Below are 24,093 nucleotides of genomic sequence, written 5' to 3'. Positions count from 1 at the left end.
CTCTCCACTGCATGTTTGACCTGTTGCGATATAGGTTGTTGCGTTGGGACTGTAACCAACCTCGGTGTCATCATGGATAGTGATTTTAAAGTAATTATCACACCATTTTCATTGTGAAACAAACTTGTAAACTGTAAAGTTACAGAACTTATCATGCAATGCAACTGTAAATGCGCATAGGGGTGGGGAATAATGCATTTTTCAATGCAATTTTCTTCTTCCCAATCTATTTATTATGGCAAACTATTATGATCAACTTATTTTAAATATTTAACATTCAACAAAATTGTGTATGTATGAACATGTGAGGGAATATGTTTGTACGTATGTAGAGCTATACAAGCACTTGTACATATACACAAAATGTATTTTTTGCATACAGTGGATGTGGATGTGAACGTAATATTTTCACTCCATAAACAATAAAAACTAAAATCTGTGGGGTTCCCTTTTCTTAATAATATTCCCTTTTGTATTGGCTTCAGGTTTTATTAAAATCATATAGCATTTTGGGACAAAAATACAAAACAGGAGACCAAAACTTGATGCCAGAATAGCAAATATCTCAACAGCCACACTAAACTTTCCTGGAGAGCTGACATAAGCTGGGATGAAAGTGATCCAGACTGCACAGAAGATCAACATGCTGAAGGTGATGAGTTTGGCTTCATTAAAGTTATCAGGAAGTTTACGAGCCAAGAACGCCAACACAAAACACAACAGAGCCAACAGGCCTATGTATCCAAGAACTGCCCAGAAACCAAATGATGAGCCCAGGGCACACTCAATAAGAACTTTGGCTTTAAAATCTTTAAAGTTTTTAAATGGAAATGGGGGTGATTGTGATAACCAGATGACACAGATCAGAACCTGTATCAGAGTAAAACCTATGACACTGAGTCTCTGCTGACGAGGCCCGAACCATTTCATGACATTCCTGCCTGGAAGCGTGGCTCTGAAGGCCATCAACACCACTATAGTCTTCCCCAGAATGCAAGAGATACAGAGGACAAAGGTGATGCCGAACGCAGTGTGGCGCAGCATGCAGGACCACTCAGAGGGACGTCCGATGAAGGTGAGAGAGCACAGGAAACATAGGGTCAGGGAGAAGAGCAGCAGGAAGCTCAGCTCAGAGTTATTGGCTCTCACAATTGGAGTTTTTCTGTATTTGAAGAAAATCCAGGCCACGACACAAGTCATGCATGCTCCACACAAAGAGGCAGCTGTGAGCAGGGCTCCCATGATTTCTTTGTAAGACAGAAACTCTGTTTCCTTCTTCACACATGTGTCTCTTTGGACGTTGGACCAAAAATCTGGAGGACATTGGACACAAGTGATGGAATCTGAAAAGGGAAAAATGTTGTTTCATCAGTGAACTTCAGACACAGTACAAGGAGTCAGTAAAGTGGAGATAAATATGACTTTTGAAAACTGTTTTCAAAAGCAAAACCTGCAGGACCTGTAGTGTTGCTTATTTCTCCTTCTGCACAGTGTACACAGTCGTAACAACACACTGGCTTTCCTTTCTGGAGAACCTTACGTGTTCCTGGTGAACACGTTTTGCTGCAAACTGATGTTGGCACCTGGATTACACAAACCGTCGTTTAACAACTCACTCTATAATATTGTGACCACAGTAAACTACTCGCCTGCTTTGAATTCTGGGCCCAGATTAGAGATCCATGTTGTAGTTTTAGTTGTCTGTCTGCAGGTAAAGACGCATCATAGAAGCCCACTGTGACAAAGTCCACTGTGCCCTGTGCAGCGGGCTGCCAGTTTATGATTTCATATTTAGCAGCAGGGTCACCTTTCTCATTGAAATACACCTCTTCCCCTTCTTTTGTTTGGAAACGAATATTTTTCAAATGCTGCAATATCTAATAAAAAACAACAAATTGAGGTTCTTTGACTGTAGAATATTATAATATTCATTGCGTGTCCCTACTCACCATGTAAGGATCCAAAGCCACATCAGTTTGACAGGATTTGTTACATTTGAGGATTTTATGCAGGGTATGGGCCACTGCATACACTCCCTTATAGACATTGTTAAAGATTGGCATCAAGGACATGTCAGTGAAGCTGTTGTGCACATCACTCAAGTCTTCCTTTCCTGTGCATTGTTTGTGACTGTTTTCTGCATTAAATTCACAGTCGAACAGTGCTTCCCAAAACTGAGTAAATAACTGATTACCAGACGTGTTGAGTGGTCTCACATCCATCATAAACTCCTCCATGCCACTGACATGAGCCTCTGGGATGGACAACCCTATTGCCCCATCCAGGATGTGGTGCTTGTCCAAATCTGCAGTTTTAGAATCAAAGATCCAGGCCTCTGTGCCCACCCACTGGTAACCAGTCACATTATGTACAGATAATGCATTCACAAGCAACATAAGCTCAGTAGGTGCAAGAAATGTGACTATTACTTTGGAAGTAGAGTGTTTAATTGTGTTGATTATAATTTGTATTTTTTCCCATTGGTCAGTTCTGAAGAAGGACACAGAGTACTCCAGACAGATGCCCAGCTGACGGGCCGTTTCAGTAAAAGTGGCCATGCCGTTATTGCCATAATCATCATTTGTTCTGATGGCTCCCACCCATGTCCAACCAAAGTGCTTGACCAGCTGGGCCAGGGCTCTGCTTTGGTAGAAGTCACTGGGTATAGTTCTGAAGAAAGAGGGGTATTTCACTTTGTCACTCAGACAAGCACAAGTGGCAAAGTGGCTGATCTGGAAACAAACATCACAGGCATAATAAACATGTCCACATCTGGCATGTCACAAATATGTATTTAAGCTTACCAGTGGCAAATGAAAGGGACCAAGAACTGTTGCCATTCCAATGCACAGTGAGGATGAAGTTTCTCCTAAAATGGCCTGAACTTGGGCTGCTCTGCTGCGTGATTTTACGGAGGACAGGCATATTTCTTCATTGCCATTGGCCAGTGCAAATGCACCTCTCACTGCTCTAATAATAGAGCCACAAGCATCAAACATCCTATAGCCCAGCAATAAGCCTGGCAGAATGACTGAGCTGTTATTAATTTCTGCTATTGCAAACAACATTGACTGGGCATATTGGAATCCTCTTAGGTTCAATCTGTATTAGAAATATATAATAACAAAAACATTTTACATACTTGATGAACATATCGAGCAGTGCTTTTAATTATGCTATATTTAATAGGTCATGTATATATATAAAACACATTTGCAAGCATCCTCACATCTTACCTTGTGCACTGTAGAGTCGACGGGCTTTGAGAGTAATTTAATTGTCTGTTTTCCTGGTTTTCCCAGCTGCTATGAAAGGAGAAGATTGCTCCAAATATAATATCACCGTCTTTGGACAATTGAAATTTGTCAGTATCCCCTAAATGTCTGCAGAGGAGATCATTGCCCTGAGAGAAAGAGGCTACCAACAACAGCTGCAGAAGTGCCCAGCCCTGCTCCTGCCACCTATGAGAGGTCGCCATCTAGTTTGAAAGCTCTGACCCACAGAACACCATTCACATCCTGTGGAGTTGAAAAGCACCTGCACTCATATTTATACTGTTTGGAACAACTGAAGCTGTAATGACGGAATTGTACTATCCACTCACAAACACTCAAGATCTTAGATTTAAATCAGTGAAAACAGAAACAAATATAAATTATGTAGCAATATAAGATTGTACTTAAACTCATATTGGACAAATTGCATTATTATTCACTAAAAGATAAAGGAGGAAAAACAGACATCATATCGCATCATTAATTAAACATTAAACAACCAAAACGTAACAAGTTAACTTCCTTCCCAGCGCTTTGAGTTGCACTTTAATGAACATGATGACTGAATAAATTCCTTTTCTCTGCAAAATATTATATGTTATATATGAACACTGTGTTATACGATACATGTGTGATAGTGACAACAGACGGGGCTTGATTTTTTACACCAGATTAAGAATAAGTAAGGTTTCAATACATTAACAGACATGATTTCAACTGCAGCATACAAGCATTTAGCACATTTTTTTAGAAACTGCTTAGAACATTTCTTTATTTATTCCGTTTTGTCCACATCTGATGAAAGGGAACTCTCAAGCTGCAACATTGTAAAAGAAAGCTACAACCCACTTATTTCCTGTCAAATAAGTCATTCTGGGAAGAATCCGGGACAAAATAATTGGGAGTCAGGTGTTTTGTCGAGCACAATTTGTACACAAAGTAATTCAAAGTGCTTTAAATCATCTTGTCAAGATTTGGGGAGGGAATTAATCAATTAAAATTATAAGGGGATTGTTTGTTTTTTTCCCCACAAAGCTATTATTTATTGCTTGTGTGAATTAAATGCAACGTTTTCTCCTTTAATGACAGGTATGCTTTTTTATATATTTTTTTATAAATAGACAAAGGTTTACCATGCAGAAAACAAATTGAAAGGATATTTAATCTCCTATACATCTGCAAGGAAGAAAGAAGAGAACAGGCAAACCAAAAAACAGCAGAAACAACTCCAAGAGGCAGAACTAAATCATATAGAATCCCTGTACAAGAATATTTGAGGAAAGTCCAAACAGAAAAAAGAACAGGGAGAGCGGACCATAAAATATATACTTCACATATACTTCACAGTCACCTGACTTTAAACATAACTTTGAATCAGTAAAACATCATTTTGTAAATTAATTCATACACAGATATATTCAACAGAAAACCCATCAGAAAATGGAATAAAAAATAATCGGAAAAACTTTTCTCTTCCCACCTTATAGGATCAAGGCAATTGCTAGAATTTATATTAATGGTACCCTTACAGACTGCTTTGACTTAAAACTACTTAACTAGGGGATGTCATAAAGGATCAATTTAACACTGAAAGCATACAATATAAAAATTTAATTTCTGGAATTATAATTGGAAATGGGGAAAATAAGATATAATTTTACAATATTGTTCTGTATGCTACAGAACCTGAAAAATAAATTCCGCTAATATATATAAAAAAAATTGAAACATTTTTTTCTTTTTAAAGAAAAAAAATATACATAAGAACACAGTACGAACAGAGAGCAAAAAACAACAGTAGACATCAAACAAACCTCAAAAGAAAAAAATAAAACATCAGAAATCAATAAATGATCAAATAAAAGTCCCAACGAGTCCAGAGTAGGTCAAATTTGTCCTCTTCCAAATTAAGTTTGAATGTTATGATTTCCATGAGTCTAATTCCTGTTATTAAGTCAGTCCAGTCCTTGGTTGTCGGGGGTTTTTACGTCATCCATTTCTTTGTAATGGCTTTTTTTCCTGTTGCCAAAAGCACATTCCAAAGATATCCACTCACTATGTCCATGGCAGGAGATTTAAGGTCCAGGTACACAGTTCCAAAATTTAGTGGAAAGGAAAAGGTCAAAAACTGTCTGCAGACCATCCTTAATTTCAATAAAAAACTTCTGAACAACAGGACATTCCCAGAAGACGTGATAGTGTTTTGCCTCCTTGCTGCCACAATCTTTCCAACTGTCTGTACCTCCCTGTGAATAATGGGCACTTTGACATGGTGTTAAGCCAAAACCTGAAACGTTCTTCCAACAAAACTCTCTCCAAACATGTGATTTTGCTATCTTCCACAGGGATGTACAAACATCTTCCCACTGTTTGTCCGTTAAAACAAGACCACTCTCTCCTTCCCATTTGTTTTTAATATATTTAGTAGAGTATTTGCCCAGATTAGAATGCATTGCTATGATTTAGATATTATTCCCCTTGAAAGCTCACATTTGTAAGCCTAGAAAAACATCCCAATCAGAGGGCCACACTCTCCTTATTTGTGAAAACCTATAAAAGTCTGGTTTCTCCGACCCAAAGGATTCTTTGAGCATATCAAAGCTTTTCATTTGATTGTCTCTTACAATCTAGTAAAACACGTTTATACTTTTTGAATCCAAACCCTTAATTTATGATCAGATCCATTTGGTACAAAACATTAGTCATAAGCCAACCAGTTTAAGATTTCAACAAATTTGTTTAGTTTGTATGTCCCTGCACAGGAACCCCTGGCACAACATTAATCTCAATATCTTTACATTGAACTTCATGTTTTTTTGTTTTTGTTTTTTTCACTCTTCAAACAGCTTGTTGGGGATGGAAATCGGGAGAAATCTTGGCAAAACATTAATTTATGTTGTTTCAATCCTTTGACTTAGATTTAAGTTTGGGATAAGATTACATTTTTAAAGATGTTTCTTAATGGTCTTAAAATAGGAGTATGATTTTCTCCATAATTGTTGATTGGGCTCTATGGAGCACCACACCTAAATATCTCAGGGATTCCGTTTTAAATGGGTGAGTCTTTTTAATGTTTGGATGGGGTTGCCAGCAAAAGAGAATTTCAGTTTTTTGTACATTTAATTTGTATCCAGAAATTGTACCAATTTCTTGAGGAAAATGCATCATATTGGGTATGGAAATGTCTGGTTTGGTAAAATACAATAGAAAATCATCTATCTACGTGTAGCAGGCATACAGGGATTTTCTCAGTGGGCTGATGGGTAAATGGGCCATTGTGGGCCGAGCTGTAGAGGAGGTTAGCAGCCCCGTCGGCCCCGTCGGCCCTGTCGGCCCCTGCCTTAGCTGTGTCGGTCCTGACTAGAGACCTGTGGCAGACGGGTCAAATGCTCTAGGATCAGGCAGATTTGTGTCGTGTCAGTGGGCGCGGTGTATGTGTGACCACTCGCAGGTGGAGACAGAAAGAGGTGGATGTTTTATCACAGGACACTTGGAACATGAGAGTAGAAACAACGCTGGTGAAACTTTATGAATGAGGCTTAACTCTCCACTGCATGTTTGACCTGTTGCGATATAGGTTGTTGCGTTGGGACTGTAACCAACCTCGGTGTCATCATGGATAGTGATTTTAAAGTAATTATCACACCATTTTCATTGTGAAACAAACTTGTAAACTGTAAAGTTACAGAACTTATCATGCAATGCAACTGTAAATGCGCATAGGGGTGGGGAATAATGCATTTTTCAATGCAATTTTCTTCTTCCCAATCTATTTATTATGGCAAACTATTATGATCAACTTATTTTAAATATTTAACATTCAACAAAATTGTGTATGTATGAACATGTGAGGGAATATGTTTGTACGTATGTAGAGCTATACAAGCACTTGTACATATACACAAAATGTATTTTTTGCATACAGTGGATGTGGATGTGAACGTAATATTTTCACTCCATAAACAATAAAAACTAAAATCTGTGGGGTTCCCTTTTCTTAATAATATTCCCTTTTGTATTGGCTTCAGGTTTTATTAAAATCATATAGCATTTTGGGACAAAAATACAAAACAGGAGACCAAAACTTGATGCCAGAATAGCAAATATCTCAACAGCCACACTAAACTTTCCTGGAGAGCTGACATAAGCTGGGATGAAAGTGATCCAGACTGCACAGAAGATCAACATGCTGAAGGTGATGAGTTTGGCTTCATTAAAGTTATCAGGAAGTTTACGAGCCAAGAACGCCAACACAAAACACAACAGAGCCAACAGGCCTATGTATCCAAGAACTGCCCAGAAACCAAATGATGAGCCCAGGGCACACTCAATAATAACTTTGGCTTTAAAATCTTTAAAGTTTTTAAATGGAAATGGGGGTGATTGTGATAACCAGATGACACAGATCAGAACCTGTATCAGAGTAAAACCTATGACACTGAGTCTCTGCTGACGAGGCCCGAACCATTTCATGACATTCCTGCCTGGAAGCGTGGCTCTGAAGGCCATCAACACCACTATAGTCTTCCCCAGAATGCAAGAGATACAGAGGACAAAGGTGATGCCGAACGCAGTGTGGCGCAGCATGCAGGACCACTCAGAGGGACGTCCGATGAAGGTGAGAGAGCACAGGAAACATAGGGTCAGGGAGAAGAGCAGCAGGAAGCTCAGCTCAGAGTTATTGGCTCTCACAATTGGAGTTTTTCTGTATTTGAAGAAAATCCAGGCCACGACACAAGTCATGCATGCTCCACACAAAGAGGCAGCTGTGAGCAGGGCTCCCATGATTTCTTTGTAAGACAGAAACTCTGTTTCCTTCTTCACACATGTGTCTCTTTGGACGTTGGACCAAAAATCTGGAGGACATTGGACACAAGTGATGGAATCTGAAAAGGGAAAAATGTTGTTTCATCAGTGAACTTCAGACACAGTACAAGGAGTCAGTAAAGTGGAGATAAATATGACTTTTGAAAACTGTTTTCAAAAGCAAAACCTGCAGGACCTGTAGTGTTGCTTATTTCTCCTTCTGCACAGTGTACACAGTCGTAACAACACACTGGCTTTCCTTTCTGGAGAACCTTACGTGTTCCTGGTGAACACGTTTTGCTGCAAACTGATGTTGGCACCTGGATTACACAAACCGTCGTTTAACAACTCACTATATAATATTGTGACCACAGTAAACTACTCGCCTGCTTTGAATTCTGGGCCCAGATTAGAGGTCCATTTTGTAGTTTTAGTTGTCTGTCTGCAGGTAAAGACGCATCATAGAAGCCCACTGTGACAAAGTCCACTGTGCCCTGTGCAGCGGGCTGCCAGTTTATGATTTCATATTTAGCAGCAGGGTCACCTTTCTCATTGAAATACACCTCTTCCCCTTCTTTTGTTTGGAAATGAATATTTTTCAAATGCTGCAATATCTAATAAAAAACAACAAATTGAGGTTCTTTGACTGTAGAATATTATAATATTTATTGCGTGTCCCTACTCACCATGTAAGGATCCAAAGCCACATCAGTTTGACAGGATTTGTTACATTTGAGGATTTTATGCAGGGCATGGGCCACTGCATACACTCCCTTATAGACATTGTTAAAGATTGGCATCAAGGACATGTCAGTGAAGCTGTTGTGCACATCACTCAAGTCTTCCTTTCCTGTGCATTGTTTGTGACTGTTTTCTGCATTAAATTCACAGTCGAACAGTGCTTCCCAAAACTGAGTAAATAACTGATTACCAGACGTGTTGAGTGGTCTCACATCCATCATAAACTCCTCCATGCCACTGACATGAGCCTCTGGGATGGACAACCCTATTGCCCCATCCAGGATGTGGTGCTTGTCTAATGTGGCAGTTTGAGCATCTAAAATCCAACCCTCACTGCCTACCCATTGGTAACCAGTCACATTGTGATCAGACAGCTTGCTTAAAATTACATCCATATCCATGTGTGACATAAAAGCTACAATAACTCTGGAAGAAGAGTGTTTAATTATTTTCACTATGTTGAGTATTTTTTCCCATTGGTCAGTTCTGAAGAAGGACACAGAGTACTCCAGACAGATGCCCAGCTGACGGGCCGTTTCAGTAAAAGTGGCCATGCCGTTATTGCCATAATCATCATTTGTTCTGATGGCTCCCACCCATGTCCAACCAAAGTGCTTGACCAGCTGGGCCAGGGCTCTGCTTTGGTAGAAGTCACTGGGTATAGTTCTGAAGAATGAGGGGTATTTCACTTTGTCACTCAGACATGCACAAGTGGCAAAGTGGCTGATCTGGAAACAAACATCACAGGCATAATAAACATGTCCACATATGGCATGTCACAAATATGTATTTAAGCTTACCAGTGGCAAATGAAAGGGACCAAGAACTGTCGCTATGGCCATGCAAGGAGAAGATGAAGTTTCTCCTAAAATGGCCTGCACTTGGACTGTTCTGCGACACGGTGTTTCAGAGGATGCAAATAGTTCTTCATTGCCATTAGCCAGGGCTAGTGCTCCTCCCACTGCTCCCGCAATTGATCCACAGGCATCATACATCTTGTAGCCCAGAGAAAGGCCGGGCAGTATGTCCGAGCTGTTGTTAATTTCTTCAATAGCAAATAGCATAGACTGGGCAAACTGAAAATCCCTGAAGTTCAAACTAAAGTCACAAAGCAACAAAAACACTGAATTAAAATGGATTACCTTATAAGATGTGAACATTTAAGCAATATATTTTACCTTGTACATTGTAGCTGATTAGGTTTTTGTGTGTAATTGTCGAGCCTGTTTATCCAGCTGCTGTGAAAAGATAGTATTGCTCCCAACATAAGATCTCCATTCTTAGATATTTGAGGTTCTTCAATTTCGCCTATCCGCTCACAGGCCGGCTCACGAGCATGTGAAAATGATGCCACAAGCAGCAGCTGAAGGAAAGCCCAGCCCTGCTCTGGCCACTTCTGTGTAAGTGTCATACCGTCGAAATCCAACATGACCACACTCCTGTTTGGATGATACACTTATAGTCATTCATATCCCAGCAGTCACAATCCCTACGGTCCATTCAGATTTTTTACATGAATAAATTGTTTTGTGGATACATATTTCAGAGAAACAATACAAGTAAGAATATTTGTTTTATTTCTTGTACATATAGAAATTATAATCTCACATTCCTACGTTTCAGGTAGGATTTTTAAATTAAAACTAGAGTTGTGATACATTATACAACAGTGTTAAATATAGCTATCCGGGAAAAATGGTTGTTGCTATAAATTTTTAAATCAGGTGTTATGTCAAAACTAAAGCCCTAATTAAGATTGTGTTAAGTTCATAGAAAGGGAATGAATGAAAGAGATAAATACATTTTTTTGTAAATAATAAAATAATTGTATTTAAAAAACTTTGTTGTTAAAAAAATTGTCACTTTGTTCAGTTAGAATACATAATATAATGGCAAAGAAAGGCAAGTTTATTTGTAGAGCACAATTTGTACACAAGATAATTCAAAGTGCTTCACACAACAGGAAAAAAACATGCATTAAATTCACAAAGACATGACAGAAATCACAAAACAAGTTAAGATATAAAAGAGATGAGTGCAAAGAAAATCCTTTCAGTCATATGCACAGCTAAAGAAAACTGTTTCTAGCTTGGATTTGAACATTGTCAGAGTAGAAGCCTGTCTCACATCTTCAGAAGGATTGTTCCAGATTTTAGCTGCATAAAACTGAAATGCAGATAACCCAGGTTTTGTCCTGACTCTGGCACCAGCAGGAGGCCGGTCCCTGAGGTCCTCAGAGTCCCAGATGGTTCATATGGCACTAACATATCCGAAATGTACTTTGTTGCTAGGCCATGGAGAGACTTGTACACAAGCAGAGCTGCTTTAAAGTCTATTTTCTGAGCCACAGGAGCCAGTGCAGAGACCTGAGAACAGGACTAATGTGATGGTACTTCCTGGTTCTTGTCAGGACCCGAGCAGCAGCGTTCTGGATGTACTGCAGCTGTTTTACAACTCGTTTGGAGAGGTCAGTGAGCAGGCCGTTACAGTAGTCTAATCTACTGGAGACAAACGCATGCACAAGTCTCTCCAAGTCTGGTTTAGAGACAATACTTTTGATTTTGGCAATGTTTTTAGATGGTAAAAAGCTGCTGATTGTTATTGATTTGACGTGGCTGTTAAAATTAAAGTCTTAGTCCATTATTTCTGGCCAAATTTGTCGGTTTTAATGCGAGACTCTGGAGGTGACAGCTCACACTTTCGCTTTGTTTCTGTGAGCCAAAGACGATGATATCAGTCTTGTCTGAGTTCAGCTGGAGAAAGTTGTTTTGCATCCACACACTAATCTGTTGGATGCAGTGACAGAGTGAATCCACTGGTTCATATTCACCTGCCGACAGTGAAACATAGATCTGAGTGTCGTCTGCATAATTGTGATAGGACACATTTTTGCTGCGTATCAGCTGACCTAACGGCAGCATGTAGAGGTTGAACCGAAAGGGTCCGAGGATTGACCCTCGGGGCACTCCACAGGTCAGGGGCATGTGGTCTGAGACACAGTTACCAATTTCAACAAAGTACTTATTGTCTTCCAGATTGGACCTTAACCAATTTAGGGCCGTGCCAGTGATGCCCACCCAGTCCTCTAGTCTCTGTAAGAGGACCCCATGGTCAACAATGTCAAAAGCAGCACTCAAATCCAACAGTATCAGTGTTCAGGCAGATGTCATTTGTCACCTTGAAAAGAGCTGTCTCAGTGCTGTGATGAGGTCTAAAATCTGACTGAAAAAAACAAAAAAACAATATTATATAATATATAATATATATATATATATATATTTTTTTTTCAGTCAGGTTTAAAATATATTGAAGGAATACAGCTGCGTATGGGAAAGGGATAATCTAAGTCGGTGGAAAGAATCTGGAAGAAGTCTAATTTTACAGGTCACCGCAGCAGTCTGGTCCAGTTTTCAGGTCATCAAACATGTGTTCTCGTGTGAAAATACAGGAATCTGCGTGGTGTTTGTGAAACACGAACCGGAGTTGGTGTAAAAGGCAATCTTACAAGTAACCCAAGTGGGAACGCCTTTCACACTAAAGAGATTATGTCAGACCAAAACTGGTCAGGTAAGTTTTCCACACAGTTTCAACCTCTTATGCCACTTATTTGTCGCTGCAGTGTGTGGCAGGGCTAGCTCAGTCATGTGACTAAGTCACATGAGGCTATAAAGGTCAGAGGTTAAGTGTGTCACTTCCTCTTCCTGAGCAGCCCTGAGCACATGGTGGTGTCTGGGTCTCAACAGTCCTGTGTTTTAAAAGGCTCAGTGCTGGTTGCCGTTTTTATACTGTTTTGATATAGTTTGTTTTATACAGTTTTATGTACCTTATTTTAAACCTTTTTAATTTGTATTTAATAGTAATTGGTGTCGGTCCTGAGGTTGCTGGGGAGGGTTGGAACTCACTTTAGTGGGTGATTTTATTTATAGTTATTGGTGATGGTGGCACTTGTTGTTGGGTGTTCTGTTATGGAGATGGATTTGTTTGCTTAGCTAGAGTAAGTTAGCTTAGAGTGGAACCTCACCAATTCTCAATCAAACCTATGTCTTGTTGAAAATAAAAGCTGCCTTAAGGCTGTTTTGACCCAGGTTTTGACCCACACTGACTGCCTTGCTTTGTTATTAAAGCATACTCGTAATTCCTGAACACATAACCAGTGTTACAAGTGCAAAAGAGCACTGACACTTAGGAAGCATGAGGAGATGAGGGGAGCAGGGTTGTCAGGATTCAGCAACTAAACCCTTGCAACATCTGGCGTGGCTGATCGGTAACTTCAATGCAGGACTTCCATTAGGCTGTAGCAACCTGCAGATGACCTCTGAGTGTTGCCATGGTGACAGGAATGTCTTGGGCATAAGGCTTTTACTATGGCACCATACCCCTTACCTTTGGGAAGCTATATGACGTCTCTGGCACAAGCATTCTTTTAAGTTGGAATACATTTTCCGCCAAATTACTGCTTTTGTTGGATTAAATTGAACTATCAGAGCCATTTTCACTCCCAAGACAAAAGCTAAGACTTGGAGCTAAAAACAATGCGTTTTTTTAAAAGCAATCATTGTCTTGATAAGCAGTGTAACTGTATTATATGTCACCACTTGATGTCACTAGTGAGTCGGGTAGTCTGTGTTGGTCACACAGACGACACGAAATGACAAGTTGTTACTATAAGGTTGAGCACTAGCTCAATTGTTCACTAAACTATGTCTGGTTATTAAAGATGAACAACACAATCATCTGATTGCATACTTTGTCCACAAGATAAATCTACTGTGCATAGTGTTAATATTGTTCTTCATGTCCATTTAACTGTTTTATGACTGGCCTTGTGAACATTTTTACGTGTGTAACTATGTGGGCTTGTTAATGTTGAAATAATGGATATTCCAGATCCAGACCCCCTCTCTGTCAGTTGGCTCACACACTAGCTTGTTTCTTATGGTTGAGTGGAGCTAGCTCAGCTAAGATGGCGACTAATGACATTCCAGAGAGACACACCTGAATACTTTACCCTGTCCCAAAAGTAATTTTGTGCCTGTCATTGGATGTGATTTTTGCTTTAAACTGCAACATATAAACCCAAGCAAAGAACTTTTGCAACTTTTCAAGTCTACAACTAACTTTTGGATCAAGGTTAATCGTTAAATTGGCCTCATGGATCAATGAAACAGCCTTTTCATTATTTGAGGAACGCCTCAGAGCCAAGGAAAAGGCAGATCAAGTGAACCTGATCTAGTGCATCTTCAGCCTGACACAGTCAGAGCCAGAACGTCAGACAGAGGGGCCCATCTTCTTCCCAGCATGACCCCTGCAGACCTGAACCCTGGAAGAGTTAGCTCCATCAACACGGACATACAGGCCCATCTCGGCTGGATCACACAGCCCTTCTTCTGGTTGCATCAACATACACATTTTTCACTTTAGTATCAACTTAAAGTCTAACACACCACTAGCTAGATTTAGAACAATTGTAGCTGGTGCCTCCTCTGCTAATGACTAATTTGCATATTCCATCTGTTTAATCATTTGGTCAATACATCTTCATAAACCACAGTTGGTAAAGTGTACATAACTATTACAAATACAAATTAAACATATCCACACCCTAACGCTGTGTGGCATTGAAATCTTGATCCAATTCTTTAATCCATTACAACTTTTGAATATAAAAGGGGGGGGTGGAAGACACTCAATGCAACTCAATGGACCAGAGGGGCAGGCAGGAACAGGCAGTGACACTGAAAGAAGTCATGATGTCTGTGTACCTGCTGCTGGCAATTTGATATTACTTTTGAAATGGGAAATCCAAAATTGGAAAACGACCGGTTTCCAGTGTCTCATTTTAGGTTTTTGAAACCAAAATCACAAAGCAACCAAATTCCTGTTTTCTGTAATGTGCTTCATTCAGAATCATGTTCTTCAGATGAATCGATTCGCCAGCGTGTCTTCAGAATCAGACTCAGAAAGGGGTTTATTGCCATTGTCAGTGAACAGAATTCACAAACTAGGAACATGCTTTGGTATTAAGGTGTGACATACAACAATGAATAAAAATAGTAAAATTTGTCAAAAAGGACCCCAACGTCCTTCACCTTTCATAATTAAAGATGAAAAACTGGTTATTTCCATATTTTCTATTTCGTTTTGAGATGTTTCCTTTTACAATCTTGGATTTCCTTTTTTTTATCAAATGGAAAGTCGATACACAGAGTATCAGCGCTGTCTATATAAAGTTAAGACTATAACACATTGGCATTTTCCCAGTGAAGCATCATAGCAGTTTTTTTTTTTTTTTATATATATAAATCATTTTATTCATAAGTGGTCAAATCTTAAAATTAGTGAATGGCCATTATAAAAGCTTTGCATTTCAGAGTGTTTCAATCAAGTAATTTAGACACTGCAGCTCAGAGAGGTTTTATGTGCATATACTGTAATGATGATTCTTTAATAAGAATGGATTTGAATATACAGACTATTGACCTGTAATAATTTAGCTAAATAAATGTTTGAGTTGAGTCAATTCACTTCAATATGGTTAATAACTTTCACCACATCTCCCTTCGCTGTTCAGTTCAGGGGACAATCTTTTACTTTTTCTCTGAATATCTCTGTGGATGTGTACACTCACATTAAGGAGCAACCTTCTTGACTCAATCAGTGCATCCTGATAACCATCATGTCACTCCTGCTGCATTTGTACATAGGCTAACGCAACATTTCCAGTCAAGGTTATCAGATATATTGTCATTCAAAGCCTTGAATTTCTTCGACGCAGTTGTCTTAGTGGGCAACGTGTCTGAAGGAGGATTGTGGCCCTAAACATAACATGTGGTGCGTAAAAAATTGGGACCTCCAACTGACGTGTGGAATTTGAAAATATATATATTTTTTTAGTATTATTTTTCCTCTGTGGCCCAATACTAGACAGCCCATGGACCGGTCCTCACTGTCCAGTGGTTGGGGACCCCGGGTGTAAACCATTTCTTTATTGATAGAGCCTTGTCTCACAAACTGCGTGTCTTCTTGGGCCTTTAGCGGGTTGAGTTCCAAGTCATTGTAGTATTTTTCACATCCATGTATCTATTAAAATATCTGGATAAGATATTGCGATCTTAAACCTTGTGTGAGTTGCCCTAGTGACCAGTCCATTTGAATTGCAGCCAAAAATCTTCCACTGTCCAGAGAGATGTTTTCTCATAGAACGCATTATAAAAACAAACTGCTCATAATCGGCTGACAAAAGCACCTAACAATGTATTATTGCTTGCGCACACGGAGCACAACATACCACAATAGTCATATTGCATTTATTATTGTAGTTTATTCAATATAAACATTTACAAATTGCACAATAACTTTTTAATTGATAAAATAAAAAAACATCATTTAAAAAAATGATGTTTTTTTATTTGTTTTTTCATGGTATTATTGCACTAAAACTGTATTTAAAAAAAATCTGAGCCCTAAATGAGTGTCTTGAATCTCCTTCACGGCTTGGAGCCTCCTCCCTCTTGTTTCCATTCAAATATTGTTCTTCATTGTGTTTTTCCTCAATGTGGGTTACCAAATTGTAGGGTTAATGATTGGCTTTGTGTGTCTAATTTGCGTGGCGTTAGTTCTTTGATCTCAGTTCTGCATGCATCATTTTCTTTTAAAGAAGTGGTGAGGAGGTGTAAAATGTTGCTGCTGTGGAGGGTGGGCTATCAACCATTTTTGCTATTGTTCCTTTTACACAACACAGAATGTCATAGTTTTACAGAGTCAGGTTTGAAAAGACAATCAGTGGTTCTAAATTTAGAAGGAATGATTATTTTCCTTCTATAACTGGGTGGTTCTGAGTGTGTGCATTATCCCAGGGCAGGAAGATCTTTTGGGGCGTACTGGATTTTACATCCTTTGGCTATAATGTGCCACTTCATGGCAGGAACATGGAGTCTGCATGGAGAATGTTCTGGAATATGGTTTTAACTTTCTATTTCTACTGATTTACGCAGTTGATTTTGCCTAACCAGAAAGTTAAATACTGTACCTTCTGTACACTACGTATACATGATTTGCCAAATGTGGCTATTACATTTTACTATTTCCCTTACCCATAATGATCTTCTTGGTGTTCTTCTCTGGTTTTAATAAAATTATGTAACACTTGGGGACAAAAATACAGAACAGTAGACCAAAACTTGAAGCCAAAATGGCAAATATCTCCACAGCCACACTAAACTTTCCCGGAGAGCTGACATAAGCTGGGATGAAAGTGATCCAGACTGCACAGAAGATCAACATGCTGAAGGTGATGAGTTTGGCCTCATTAAAGTTATCAGGAAGTTTACGCGCCAAGAACGCCAACACAAAACACAACAGAGCCAACAGGCCTATGTATCCAAGAACTGCCCAGAAACCAAATGATGAGCCCAGGGCACACTCAATAAGAACTTTGGCTTTAAAATCTTTAAAGTTTTTAAATGGAAATGGGGGTGATAGTGATAACCAGATGACACAGATCAGAACCTGTATCAGAGTAAAACCTATGACACTGAGTCTCTGCTGACGAGGCCCGAACCATTTCATGACATTCCTGCCTGGAAGCGTGGCTCTGAAGGCCATCAACACCACTATAGTCTTCCCCAGAATGCAAGAGATACAGAGGACAAAGGTGATGCCGAACGCAGTGTGGCGCAGCATGCAGGACCACTCAGAGGGACGTCCGATGAAGGTGAGAGAGCACAGGAAACATAGGGTCAGGGAGAAGAGCAGCAGGAAGCTCAGCTCAGAGTTATTGGCTCTCACAATTGGAGTTTTTCTGTATTTGAAGAAAATCCAGGCCACGACACAAGTCATGCATGCTCCACACAAAGAGGCAGCTGTGAGCAGGGCTCCCATGATTTCTTTGTAAGACAGAAACTCTGTTTCCTTCTTCACACATGTGTCTCTTTGGACGTTGGACCAAAAATCTGGAGGACATTGGACACAAGTGATGGAATCTGAAAAGGGAAAAAATGTTGTTTCATCAGTGAACTTCAGACACAGTACAAGGAGTCAGTAAAGTGGAGATAAATATGACTTTTGAAAACTGTTTTCAAAAGCAAAACCTGCAGGACCTGTAGTGTTGCTTATTTCTCCTTCTGCACAGTGTACACAGTCGTAACAACACACTGGCTTTCCTTTCTGGAGAACCTTACGTGTTCCTGGTGAACACGTTTTGCTGCAAACTGATGTTGGCACCTGGATTACACAAACCGTCGTTTAACAACTCACTCTATAATGTTGTGACCACAGTAAACTACTCGCCTGCTTTGAATTCTGGGCCCAGATTAGAGGTCCATTTTGTAGTTTTAGTTGTCTGTCTGCAGGTAAAGACGCATCATAGAAGCCCACTGTGACAAAGTCCACTGTGCCCTGTGCAGCGGGCTGCCAGTTTATGATTTCATATTTAGCAGCAGGGTCACCTTTCTCATTGAAATACACCTCTTCCCCTTCTTTTGTTTGGAAACTAATGTTTTTCAAATGCTGCAATATCTAATAAAAAACAACAAATTGAGGTTCTTTGACTGTATAATACTATAATATTCATTGCTTGTCCCTACTCACCATGTAAGGATCCAAAGCCACATCAGTTTGACAGGATTTGTTACATTTGAGGATTTTATGCAGGGCATGGGCCACTGCATACACTCCCTTATAGACATTGTTAAAGATTGGCATCAAGGACATGTCAGTGAAGCTGTTGTGCACATCACTCAAGTCTTCCTTTCCTGTGCATTGTTTGTGACTGTTTTCTGCATTAAATTCACAGTCAAACAGTGCTTCCCAAAACTGAGTAAATAACTGATTACCAGACGTGTTGAGTGGTCTCACATCCATCATAAACTCCTCCATGCCACTGACATGAGCCTCTGGGATGGACAACCCTATTGCCCCATCCAGGATGTGGTGCTTGTCCAAATCTGCAGTTTTAGAATCAAAGATCCAGGCCTCTGTGCCCACCCACTGGTAACCAGTCACATTATGTACAGATAATGCATTCACAAGCAACATAAGCTCAGTAGGTGCAAGAAATGTGACTATTACTTTGGAAGTAGAGTGTTTAATTTTGTTGATTATAATTTGTATTTTTTCCCATTGGTCAGTTCTGAAGAAGGACACAGAGTACTCCAGACAGATGCCCAGCTGACGGGCCGTTTCAGTAAAAGTGGCCATGCCGTTATTGCCATAATCATCATTTGTTCTGATGGCTCCCACCCATGTCCAACCAAAGTGCTTGACCAGCTGGGCCAGGGCTCTGCTTTGGTAGAAGTCACTGGGTATAGTTCTGAAGAATGAGGGGTATTTCACTTTGTCACTCAGACAAGCACAAGTGGCAAAGTGGCTGATCTGGAAACAAACATCACAGGCATAATAAACATGTCCACATCTGGCATGTCACAAATATGTATTTAAGCTTACCAGTGGCAAATGAAAGGGACCAAGAACTGTTGCCATTCCAATGCACAGTGAGGATGAAGTTTCTCCTAAAATGGCCTGAACTTGGGCTGCTCTGCTGCGTGATTTTACGGAGGACAGGCATATTTCTTCATTGCCATTGGCCAGTGCAAATGCACCTCTCACTGCTCTAATAATAGAGCCACAAGAATCATACATCTTATAGCCGAGTGAAACGCCCGGCAGTAGGTCTGAACTGTTGTTTATCTCTGCTATAGCAAAAAGCATTGCCTGAGCAAACTGGAAATGCCTGAAGCTCAGGCTAAACATAGAGATTTTCAATACTAATTAATTGTTTGTTAATGTCCATTCATTTATGAAAGTGTTGAAATATCATAATACAATTACAGATGAATAAAAACAAGTTATGTGTAATAAACATACCTGGTGCATTGCGGTGGTCTGGGTCTTTCTGTATAATTATACTTCCTGATCATCCAGCTGGTATGAAAAGAGAAGATTCCACCGAGCATGAGTTCACCATCTTTTAAGAATTGGAAATTTTCTTGATCTCCTCTTTTACAACAAATATCATCTTGTGTTTGTAATATAGAAGCCTTTATGAGAAGTACCACCAAAGCATGAATCGGTCTGTTTCCCGTGACCATTATTGAAGTGGCCCGTGGGTGTCATCTATTTGTGAGCTGCACCATGCACTGGTTTTTATATCGCCCTAATGCCAATGCTGTCACATCAGAAGTTGTGTAATGAGCCCCAAGTGAGGGATATTTTTTCCCTTGTAATAAAATAAAACTACTTTTTAACCTTTTACAACTAACAGTAAGTTGATACAACATAAGTGTTTAGTATTCACTCATTCATATTTCCCCTAAGAGTAATAATATCTAGTATCACTATTTAATCATGCAAGGATTTGGTTATTGGATTAAATACATTTTTAATATAAAAAATTAAGACATTAGACTTTTTTAAATCAAATTTATTCATAAGATTGAAACCATTGTGTTGTATCATTTAAAAATATAAAACAAAGAGCAATACGTTTATATTTTATTTTCTACTGTAAAATAACCCTGCTCACAGTCCCTTGTGAGAGATTTTGCCCATCAGATGTTTCTTTGTATTGTTTTCAGGTTTTAATAATATGATATAGCATTTAGGTAAAAATATACAAAACAGGAGACCAAAACTTGATGCCAGAATAGCAAATATCTCCACAGCCACGCTAAACTTTCCCGGAGAGCTGACATAAGCTGGGATGAAAGTGATCCAGACTGCACAGAAGATCAACATGCTGAAGGTGATGAACTTGGCCTCATTGAAGTTGTCGGGCAGTTTACGAGCCAAGAACGCCAACACAAAACACAACAGAGCCAACAGGCCTATGTATCCAAGAACTGCCCAGAAACCTATGGATGAACCCAGTGCACACTCGAGTATAATCGTATCTTTATAGTGATTCATATTTTTAAAAGGAAAGGGAGGGTTTATTGTTAACCATAAGATACAGATTATAACTTGTACTAGCGTGAAAGCCAATACACTGAGTCTCTGCTGACGAGGCCCGAACCATTTCATGACATTACTGCCTGGAAGTGTGGCTCTGAAGGCCATCAACACCACTATAGTCTTCCCCAGAACGCAAGAGATACAGAGGACAAAGGTGATGCCGAACGCAGTGTGGCGCAGCATGCAGGACCACTCAGAGGGACGTCCGATGAAGGTGAGAGAGCACAGGAAACATAGGGTCAGGGAGAAGATCAGCAGGAAGCTCATTTCTAAATTGTTAGCTCTGACAATTGGTGTCTGTCTGTAGTGGAAAAATATCAGCGCTATGGTTACAGCCAAGCAAGCGCCAAAGACCGAAAAAGAGACAAGAATTATGCCCATGAGTTCCCTGTAGGTGAGGTACTCTATTGCTTTCAGATCACACTTAGTCCTCTTTGCATTAGACTTGTACTCTGGAGGGCATTTGTGGCATTTCGCGGCATCTGAAAGGATAAAAATGTTAAGGCTGTGCCACATCCACGCCTTGAGAAAGTGCGTAAATGTAGCGGTGGTGATTTTGCCCATTAGTAACAGAATGAGTGCCATGGAAAAGGGCAGTAGTCCAGGGATCTCACTTGTGCTGTTGCTGTACTCTCCATCAGCACAAGCGATGCAGTCAAAACAACACACAGGTTTGCCTTTGACAAAGGCCCGCCGCGTCCCTGGCAGACAGCTTTCACTGCACACGGACCTGGGAACCTGGAGGGATACACATTAAACTATATTAAGTGTGAGTCAAGGAAAGTTAATTCTAATAGTGATTTTTTACTTCAGTATGTGTATATATACTTCTTGATAATTTGTTTCATTTAGACACTTTTTTGTGCCTATAATGATTATATTATTTAATACTGTTCATAAAACAATGTTGTGTTTGTCTTATATTTTGCATTTGAAATGTGTTTATGAGTTTATGTCACTGTGTAGTTTTCCTTCATGTTAAAGTTAAATATCCTTGCACAATAAGCATCACTTAATAGAATACCTTTGGACTGTTGCCTGCCCATATTGCTTTTTCACCACGCTTCATGTCAAATTGTTGTCCTTCAGGTTGAGAGGCGTCATAGTATCCAATTGTCTTAAACTGTATAAAACCTGTGGCATCCATTTGCCAGTTTACAAGGGCATAGCGAGCCACAGGATCGCCCACTGCATCGAAAAACACATTCTCACCAATCTTTGTGGTAAAATTGACTTGTGTTAGGTAATGCAATACCTGTTGAGACAGAAAGCCTAATCATTATACCATTATAATTTCATTTTTAATAATTTAGTTTTAATTATCCGCGCAGACATTTTTCATTTTACCTGCCATGGTTTAACATTGCCATTTTCAGCACACAAGTTGTTCTCAAATGGTCCCAGTCCTTCTTGACATGTTAAGAGCATATGCAGTGCATATGCTATAGCATATGTAGCCTTGTATACATTATTCAGCAAACTGGCATCTGACACATCAGTGAAGCGAGAGACTGTATCCCACAAGGACTCACTGCCACTGCATATCGGCAATAAAGATTTAATTTCTTGTATTGGATTTAGAGTGCATTTAAACACAGATTCCCATAATTCCACTAGGCCCTGATCTCCTGGCTGAATGGAGGGCTTACTGTTAGCTAAAAACGTTTGCAGCCCTGGGATGTGTGCATTTAGAGCAGCAAAGCCCACGGCCCCCTGCACTACAGCATAATTGACAGTAGAGGCGATGTAGCGGTACGTGATCCACCCCTCACTGCCCACCCACTGCAGTTCTGTCACATTTTGAGCATACAGTTCTTTTATGAGAATATCCAAGTCAGTTCCATCTGCAAATGCAACAATGACTTTAGAAGTGGATGTTTGGATAATATCCACAACTTCCAGGAACCACGTTTTAGGATCTGTTCTGTAAATTGCCAGAGAATACTCCACACAGACTCCTTCCTTTGCAGCAGCTTCCATGAAAGTAGCCATGCCACCATTTCCATAGTCACTTCTGGTCCGGATAGCGCCCACCCATTTCCAGCCCAGATGTTTCACCAGTTTAGCCAGTGCCTTGCTTTGGTATAAATCACTAGGTATTGTTCTGAAGAAAGAAGGGTAGTCTCTCCTGTTGCTGAGACAGGCACACGTGGCAGAATGGCTGATCTGGAAGAGGAATAGATTCTAAATAGCCAAACGGTCCATCTGCTCCAAATAGGATAAACATTTAGCATTTTAGGCTTTCCGCATTGTGAAGCAAAGTTGGTCCCAACAAATGTGCGATTTAACTCAGTCATTTAGGCATGATTATTGTAGTAGACACATGGTCCAATACTAAATAGGATAAATAACACTATATATACATTACTAATAAATTATCAAAGTGTCCATCCTTCAGAGTAACCATGCCCTCAACATATTTGACATGAAGAGATCCTATGGAAAAGAGTGTGTCCTGTGCGTCTCATACTCACTACAGGTATATGGAAGGGTCCCATGGTGCGTGCTATACCAATGGTGGAGGTAGAGGTGGTCTCCCCTATGACGGCATGCACAGCGGAGAGCCTCTCACAGCTCTTACCTTCCTCGCTCTCATAACGATTCATTAGATTTAGTGAAGCGCGGATAGACAAGGGGATGCTGGGGCAGGAGTCAAAGATCCTGTAGCCCAGTGTCACGTTAGGTAAAAGCTCTGTGCTATTATTAATCTCCTCTATGGCAAACATCATGGTGTATGCATACTGAAGTTCACCAGGATCCAGTCTTGAACATGAAGACACATTTAATCATTTATAAGACAAAAGGATCATTAGAATACACAAATATCTTACCCATTGCATGTAATAGTCCCTGGGTTGACTTGGAAAGCTGGATAGACACTGTCAGGGTTCTGGTGGAAGGAGAATATGCCTCCAATGTTGATGTCCCCCTCCTTAGTGAACTGGGACATCTCTTTGGTTGCATATGTTTTACAATGCAGCTGACTTCCTCTGACAGACGTGAGGGTCAGAAGAAGCACGCCTGCGATCAGTAACATCGCTGCTCACTCTAACCATGTGGGGGCTAACAAGACACCCCTTAACTTGTGGCATTTTATAGGATTTTTCCTTTGGGCAAAGGTAGACTGGCGCAGGAAATGTGAGAGGAGGGTGTGATTCTCTCGACCAATTGCTGTTCATTAGTTGTGAATAAGAAAAGTTTAAGCCAATGAGGTGTCCCCTGTTTTCTTTGTTTAGTCTTAAAACAACGCTAATACCGAATGCTGTCCAAATGCACAAAATATGAATTGTAAAGTTTTCAGTTTATTTTTTATTGTATTAAT

The 24,093-nt window shown here is 39.9% G+C and overlaps 4 protein-coding genes across 4 annotated transcripts; all 4 read right to left on the bottom strand.

Annotated features, from left to right (window-relative positions):
• Nucleotides 1-421: 421 nt before the first annotated feature.
• On the bottom strand, nucleotides 422-3,068 carry LOC140371198 (extracellular calcium-sensing receptor-like). Its single transcript, XM_072458426.1, has 5 exons — nucleotides 2,805-3,068; nucleotides 1,950-2,732; nucleotides 1,650-1,877; nucleotides 1,460-1,583; nucleotides 422-1,343 (listed from the first exon to the last, which is right to left on the bottom strand). Exons 1-5 carry the CDS (start codon nucleotides 3,066-3,068, stop codon nucleotides 430-432), a joined length of 2,313 nt encoding a protein of 770 aa, XP_072314527.1. The 3' UTR covers nucleotides 422-429.
• A 4,171-nt stretch (nucleotides 3,069-7,239) lies between these two features.
• Nucleotides 7,240-10,220, bottom strand: LOC140371182 (extracellular calcium-sensing receptor-like). Its single transcript, XM_072458425.1, has 6 exons — nucleotides 10,001-10,220; nucleotides 9,623-9,920; nucleotides 8,768-9,550; nucleotides 8,468-8,695; nucleotides 8,278-8,401; nucleotides 7,240-8,161 (listed from the first exon to the last, which is right to left on the bottom strand). The coding sequence occupies exons 1-6, from the start codon at nucleotides 10,087-10,089 to the stop codon at nucleotides 7,248-7,250; spliced, it is 2,436 nt and encodes an 811-aa protein (XP_072314526.1). The 5' UTR covers nucleotides 10,090-10,220; the 3' UTR covers nucleotides 7,240-7,247.
• Nucleotides 10,221-16,892: 6,672 nt separating this feature from the next.
• Nucleotides 16,893-19,857, bottom strand: LOC140379018 (extracellular calcium-sensing receptor-like). The gene is made up of 6 exons (XM_072464155.1): nucleotides 19,686-19,857; nucleotides 19,266-19,563; nucleotides 18,411-19,193; nucleotides 18,111-18,338; nucleotides 17,921-18,044; nucleotides 16,893-17,803 (listed from the first exon to the last, which is right to left on the bottom strand). Exons 1-6 carry the CDS (start codon nucleotides 19,772-19,774, stop codon nucleotides 16,893-16,895), a joined length of 2,433 nt encoding a protein of 810 aa, XP_072320256.1. The 5' UTR covers nucleotides 19,775-19,857.
• Nucleotides 19,858-20,320: 463 nt separating this feature from the next.
• LOC140371166 (extracellular calcium-sensing receptor-like) lies at nucleotides 20,321-23,808 on the bottom strand. Its single transcript, XM_072458424.1, has 6 exons — nucleotides 23,603-23,808; nucleotides 23,246-23,534; nucleotides 22,119-22,937; nucleotides 21,796-22,026; nucleotides 21,386-21,509; nucleotides 20,321-21,253 (listed from the first exon to the last, which is right to left on the bottom strand). The coding sequence occupies exons 1-6, from the start codon at nucleotides 23,806-23,808 to the stop codon at nucleotides 20,340-20,342; spliced, it is 2,583 nt and encodes an 860-aa protein (XP_072314525.1). The 3' UTR covers nucleotides 20,321-20,339.
• Between the last annotated feature and the right edge of the window lie 285 nt (nucleotides 23,809-24,093).

The sequence above is a fragment of the Eucyclogobius newberryi genome, unplaced genomic scaffold, assembly GCF_026437365.1.
Source record: "Eucyclogobius newberryi isolate DKJ021-1_F unplaced genomic scaffold, fEucNew1.0.hap1 SCAF_10, whole genome shotgun sequence".
In the NCBI taxonomy this organism is placed as follows: Eukaryota; Metazoa; Chordata; class Actinopteri; order Gobiiformes; family Gobiidae; genus Eucyclogobius; species Eucyclogobius newberryi.
This window is presented reverse-complemented; position numbering and strand designations above follow the sequence as displayed.

Coding starts and splice junctions, on each gene's coding strand:
- LOC140371182 (XM_072458425.1), bottom strand. CDS start 10,089: ATGTTGGGAGCAATACTATCTTTTCACAGCAGCTGGATAAACAGGCTC. Junction 9,551..9,622: donor GTCCCTTTCATTTGCCACTG/GTAAGCTTAAAT, acceptor GTTTGTTTCCAG/ATCAGCCACTTTGCCACTTG. Junction 8,696..8,767: donor TGGCTTTGGATCCTTACATG/GTGAGTAGGGAC, acceptor GTTTTTTATTAG/ATATTGCAGCATTTGAAAAA.
- LOC140371166 (XM_072458424.1), bottom strand. CDS start 23,808: ATGTTACTGATCGCAGGCGTGCTTCTTCTGACCCTCACGTCTGTCAGA. Junction 21,510..21,795: donor GGGCAGGCAACAGTCCAAAG/GTATTCTATTAA, acceptor GTATCCCTCCAG/GTTCCCAGGTCCGTGTGCAG. Junction 21,254..21,385: donor AGAGTACAGCAACAGCACAA/GTGAGATCCCTG, acceptor TTATCCTTTCAG/ATGCCGCGAAATGCCACAAA.
- LOC140379018 (XM_072464155.1), bottom strand. CDS start 19,774: ATGCTCGGTGGAATCTTCTCTTTTCATACCAGCTGGATGATCAGGAAG. Junction 19,564..19,685: donor AGACCACCGCAATGCACCAG/GTATGTTTATTA, acceptor CTCTATGTTTAG/CCTGAGCTTCAGGCATTTCC. Junction 18,045..18,110: donor GGGCCCAGAATTCAAAGCAG/GCGAGTAGTTTA, acceptor TGTGTAATCCAG/GTGCCAACATCAGTTTGCAG.
- LOC140371198 (XM_072458426.1), bottom strand. CDS start 3,068: ATGTTGTTTGCAATAGCAGAAATTAATAACAGCTCAGTCATTCTGCCA. Junction 2,733..2,804: donor GTCCCTTTCATTTGCCACTG/GTAAGCTTAAAT, acceptor GTTTGTTTCCAG/ATCAGCCACTTTGCCACTTG. Junction 1,584..1,649: donor GGGCCCAGAATTCAAAGCAG/GCGAGTAGTTTA, acceptor TGTGTAATCCAG/GTGCCAACATCAGTTTGCAG.